The sequence below is a fragment of the Lolium perenne genome, chromosome 1, assembly GCF_019359855.2.
Source record: "Lolium perenne isolate Kyuss_39 chromosome 1, Kyuss_2.0, whole genome shotgun sequence".
Lineage (NCBI taxonomy): Eukaryota > Viridiplantae > Streptophyta > Magnoliopsida > Poales > Poaceae > Lolium > Lolium perenne.
Window position 1 is genome coordinate 61,653,061 of NC_067244.2, and position 5,940 is coordinate 61,659,000.

Sequence of the window (5,940 nt, forward strand, 5' to 3'; positions counted from 1 at the left end):
ATGCTCTCCGTTATTAGTAGAGCCTCTGGCCAAGTCGTTACTTGTAACTCCAAGAGGGAGTATTTATGCTCGATAGTGGGTTCATGCCTCCATTAAATATGGGACAGTGACAGAAAGTTCTAAGGTTGTGGATGTGCTGTTGCCACTAGGGATAAAACATCAATGCTATGTCTAAGGATGTATTTGTTGATTACATTACGCACCATACTTAATGCAATTGTCTATTGTTTGCAACTTAATACTGGAGGGGTTCGGATGATAACCTGAAGGTGGACTTTTTAGGCATAGATGCATGCTGGATAGCGGTCTATGTACTTTGTCGTAATGCCCAATTGAATTTCACACTACTCATCATAACATGTATGTGCATTGTCATGCCAATCTTTATTTGTCAATTGCCCAACTGTAATTTGTTCACCCAACATGCTATTTATCTTATGGGAGAGACACCACTAGTGAACTGTGGACCCCGGTCCATTCTTTTACATCGAATACAATCTACTGCAATACTTGTTCTACTGTTTTCTGCAAACATCATCATCCGCACTATACATCTAATCCTTTGTTACAGCAAGCCGGTGAGATTGACAACCTCACTATTAAGTTGGGGCAAAGTATCTTGGTTGTGTTGTGCAGGTTCCACGTTGGCGCCGGAATCCCTGGTGTTGCGCCGCACTACACTCCGCCGCCATCAACCTTCAATGTGCTTCTTGACTCCTACTGGTCCGATAACCTTGGTTTCTTACTGAGGGAAAAACTTGCCGCTGTACGCATCATACCTCCTCTTGGGGTTCCCAACGGACGTGTGCTTTACCGTCACAAGCAGCACCAGGCCCGGTCGACCGGCCCCCAAACCGGCCGTGTCCGAGTCTGTCTCGACCAGATCTATTCTGGGTCGGTTATTTTCGTACTTTTTCGACCTGAGGTCGTCTCGGACGCCTATATAAGTGCCCAGGACGCCCCCAAAGTTGCTTTAGACCACGTTTAAGATAAACCCTAGTTTTTAGTTGTTTGCTTTGCAAAACTATTGAATCCCTACACCATATTGCTTGATTTGGTGTAGATCTGAAAGTCTTGTGTGATCTGTTGTTCCATTGGGAATTAGTAGATTGCAACTTAACGCTTCGTGGTCGGCGGCTACGTGCGCAAGTGTGTGGAGTTGCGAATATCTTGCAGGGTTGAGAGCTGTTGCATTGGCGACAGGGACCAATCGAGAGATCTCGTTGCGTCATACAAGTTATCATCCACTTCATCATCCGTGATTCTCCGCTGTGTTCATCCCGTGATCATCATCAGCACTGTTGCTTACTGAGAAGATTGGGCCACCCCTTATCAGTCAAGATCTTCTACGCGCTTTTGAAAGAGGCAAGTAATCGACTGCATCCACCACAAGATTTATCTCGTTAACGCTTAGCGATCTTCGAGGGTATGTTGATCTTCACCTCGTTGCAACCATCTACTAGATTAGATCTTGGCTTGTTATTCGTTCTTGCGGTAGGAATTTTTTGTTTTCTATGCTACGAATCCCTACATTTTGGTGGTAGCTAGGTCTTACAAACTTCTTATGGTATGTATATTTTGATGCGGTGGTATATACTAACCCCTCATGTGATGGTGACCTTGCAGTGGTAGGATGAGACCCACTTTTGATGTCATGATTAGTTAACACCATAGCGGAAGGATGAATTTTTGATCCCCTTTTGGTAACGATCATGCATGCTACTTGTAACATCCCAGGTTTAGAGGCAAGAAAAAAGAGAGAACACGAGAGTGTGCATTGCATTCATGCATAGAAAATCCGGCGAATTTTCACGCTTTTGTTTAAAACTGTCAAAGTGATTGAGGTTTCTCTTGTATCGGTGGAATTGAGTTAGCCATCGATGTGAGTGCGACAAATTTCGAGAGGACCTTTGTGAATTCATGTGTTTTTTGGAAGAATAAATTTGAATTCAAATCAAATATAGATAATATGAATCGAATAAGATTTTGAATTGGAATTTTAATTCTAAATAATTATATAAAATACAAAGTAAAGACACATATAAATGAGAATCAAATATTACTAATAACAATTCACATAAGTATTATTACAACACTTATTGAAATAATACAAGTTACACAAGAAATATGAGATTACAAAATGGAACCAAAAGAATTCCTAAATCTAATCTTTATCTTCTCAGTCTCCTTATTTTCCCTTACCTGCAAAACAAACAACAAAGGCAAAGGAAAAAGGGTTTGTGTTAATGTTAATGTTAAAATATTGCCATCATCAAGGATGTGGCCTTTTTAATGTTTTGGAACTCAACTTAAGGGCATTAGAAACATGTTCTAATATCTGAATGCGATTAGAGGGAATTGTTAATATTAGGCAACAAATGGTACTTAGGGACCAATTTGGATCATTAGGCAAGCATCAGCAAGTAAATTAGCAACAAATCACGCCCTTAGCTAACTGGATGGCTGAATTAGGGTGTCAAGTTGAATCCAGCCAAAATCCTCATGCCACTAAAATCCACTTGTAGATCATTCTATTTTTTCTAGCAAGTGTAAATTTTGAGATAAAAATTTGCACTAGGAAAGGCAAAAATGAGCTAAAAGTGGAACTCAGATGAGATCCCACTTTACACTTAGGTTGAATCACCTCATCATTTGTGGGACCCGCGAACTAATTAAATCACTTCGAGACCAAACCCGCAGGAAAAGTTCCATTTGCCCGTTTTTAGGGAGCCATCCTTGCTGCGTGCTCTAGCTACACAACTTGCTTGGCGAGGTTGGTTCCGACCACCCTCTCCTCAAGCTACTTCACTTCATCTCTTTTAATCAATGAAACATCGACTCAATTTTAAATAATCTCCGTACACAAAATTACACACCCATGATTTGATTCCATTCTCGCGATCGGTTCCAACTTCCGCTAACCGTTAACTTTCAATTCCATGCATGTTCATGTTTCGAGCTATTTTAGATGAATTTCATCAAAGTGTTGTCACGCGATCGATGGTTTGAAATTTCACAACTCTGTATTCTAAGTTTTTTCGTTTTGGTGTTCATAGACGACACATGTCTCGCTACATTCCACACAGATCTGCCCATCGAACAATGCAAAAAAGGAAAACATATGACTTGTGTAATGAATGGCATTTCAGTGAAAATTCACTTGAAGGCCACGTACTGTTTCGTTCTAGCCGACACATGACTGCTTTTAGATTCCTAGCTTCAATTAGTAGATTATTTTCGAATAAAAGTATATGCATATTGCGGAATGGTTGTGCAGCCTGAGGTGGGTTAGTCAGAATTGACTGAGGGCAGCAGAGTTAACAATTCGCTTCTAGATAGACGAATTTTTACTGCACAATCCGGTCCGGCGACGCGGCCATAGAAATAGAAAAAGACCCGGCGGGCAAGAGCATACAGGTCGGGACGGGCGTCGTCCCATAAAAATCCGGAAATACTAGAAAGGAGCCGTGGCCGATCCGCACGCAGGTCCACACGGCTGGCGCGGCCCCGCACAGAGAAACACGGGGCGTCACGCAAAAAGACAAGCAAAGCCGGCACCACATCAACGCGCGGGCGCGATGCGGTGGGACCCCGCAGCGAATCCCAGCCCACCAGCTGCCACTCTCTCTATCTACTCTACTCGCTTTCCTCTCCGTTCCGTTCTCCCCGGCCGCGTACCCCGCGGTACACAACGCCACACACGCGCGCGCGCACCTCCCTAGCTTCCTACCGCCTACCTTCTAGTACATCATACCGCGTTGGACCCCAACCTCCCGCCCGCCGTGTCCCCCATACCTATATAACACTTCCAAGTTCCAACTCATCACTTCCACCTCCAACCTTCACCTTCAGCGACCTCCTCTCCTCTCCCCACCCACGGTCAACTCCTCACTCTTCCAACCTTCAGCACCTCGATCATCCCCTCAGCTGCTACTCTTCGATCGAGCTCGGCGAGTCTGATCTGATCATGAGCACCTACGTCACGCCCTTCACCCCAATCCCCTCCTTCTTCGACGCTCCCGCCGTCGGCGCCGACTACGACCAGTCCTCACTCATGGCCTTCCTCATGAACGACGACTTCACCACCGACGCCCTCTTCGCCTACGCCGACAACACACCGCCCACCACTGCTCCGCCTGCTCCAACCTTCTCCGCCGCACCTCTACAACCACCGGCTCCCCCAGCACCAACGAGCCACGGCAGGAAGCGCGCCCTCACCCCAACAGCAGCCGACGAGCCCTCCACGGCCGGCGCGTCCCGCTCCGCGACACTCCGGAGGAAGACATCCCCACCGACCTCGCCCGCCACCAGCGGCGGCGACCCCTCCCCTCCATCAGGCCGCGGCGGGGGCCGGCGGGTGTGGGTGCGGGAGCGGAGCACGGAGTGGTGGGACCGCCTGAGCAGCCCCACCTGCCCGGACCCCGAGTTCCGCGCCGCCTTCCGCATGTCGCGCGCCACCTTCGACGCGCTCTGCGACGACCTCAGCGCCGCCGTCGCCAAGGAGGACACGGCCCTCCGCGCCGCCATCCCGGTCCACCAGCGCGTCGCCGTCTGCCTCTGGCGCCTCGCCACCGGCGAGCCCCTCCGCGAGGTCTCCCGCCGCTTCGGGCTCGGCATCTCCACCTGCCACAACATCGTGCTCCAGGTCTGCGCCGCCCTCACCACCGTCCTCCTCCCCCGCACCATCCGCTGGCCGCACGACCTCTCCTTCCACAACACCTCGGGCATCCCCGGCGTCGTCGGCGCGCTCTGCACCGACCACATCCCCATCGGCCCGCCCAAGGACGGCGTGGCCGACTACTACAACCGCCGCCTCACCGAGCGCAACACCAAAGCCTCCTACTCCGTCGCCGTGCAGGCCGTCGTCGCCCCCGACGGCGCCTTCACCGACATCAGCATCGGCCTGCCGGGCTCCCTCTCCGACGCCGCCGTCCTCGACCGCTCCGCCCTACACTCCAGCTGCCAGTCCGGTGCCCTCGGACCGCACCACCGCCTCGTCGGCGGCAAAAGCTACCCGCTCACGGACTGGATGCTGGTCCCCTACGCGCACCGCAACCTCACCTGGGCGCAGCACGCCTTCAACGAGCGCGTCGCGGCGGCGCGCGCCGCCGCGCAGGACGCGTTCCGGAACCTCAAGGCGCGCTGGCGGTGCCTGCAGCGCCGCGCCGAGCACAAGCTCCCCGACCTGCACAACATGATCGGGGCATGCTGCGTGCTGCACAACTTCTGCCAGCGCAGCGGCGAGGAGATCGACCCCGAGCTCCTCGTCGACCTCGACAACCACTTCGCCGACGAGGTGGTCGCGGCTCAGCCCGTGCGCTCCGCCGCGGCTGAGAAGGAGCGGGACAGGATCGCGCACGACCTACTGCACGGCGGACACGCTGTCACATTCTTTTAGGCGCCGTCTCTTTCTTTTTGTAATTTCAGCTACTGGAGGGGGCATGGAAGACTCCCCCAGTAGTAGATCACAACATGCATGCAGCTTTCGGACATGATTAGGAATTCCATTCTTTTATGTACTGTATGAACATAGATTCATAAGGCACTCACAGAACGAAAATGCTTCACACACGACGATTCATGTACGATCTGTATACGATGCTCCTTTCTCATGGTGCAAATTATTTTTCTCCCCGGCCGGTGCACAAGTCCTCAGACCAAGACCCGCAGTACTGCCGAGCCTCGTTAAAATATTCTCAGCTACGAAACATGTACTCCCCGGTCCTAACTTTTTTATAGTTTTGAATGTATCTATAACTAAAAATATGTCTATGCACATTCATATCTAGACAGAGTTGAGCATCATTTTTTTTGAACAGAGGGAATAATAATCGTCTTTTCCAATTCAATCCTTTTGATTTAGTTTTTTCTCCCTAAAAATCTTCGCCGTTAAGGCATTTCCTGCGGTAGACCCATTTTAAACATCAAATGTGTCCGTTT

General features: G+C 50.0%; 1 protein-coding gene across 1 annotated transcript; it reads left to right on the top strand.

Moving 5' to 3' along the window:
• Positions 1-3,810: 3,810 nt before the first annotated feature.
• Positions 3,811-5,632, top strand: LOC127295167 (protein ALP1-like). The gene has a single exon (XM_051325069.1). It carries the CDS (start codon positions 3,968-3,970, stop codon positions 5,396-5,398), a length of 1,431 nt encoding a protein of 476 aa, XP_051181029.1. The 5' UTR covers positions 3,811-3,967; the 3' UTR covers positions 5,399-5,632.
• Positions 5,633-5,940: the final 308 nt, after the last annotated feature.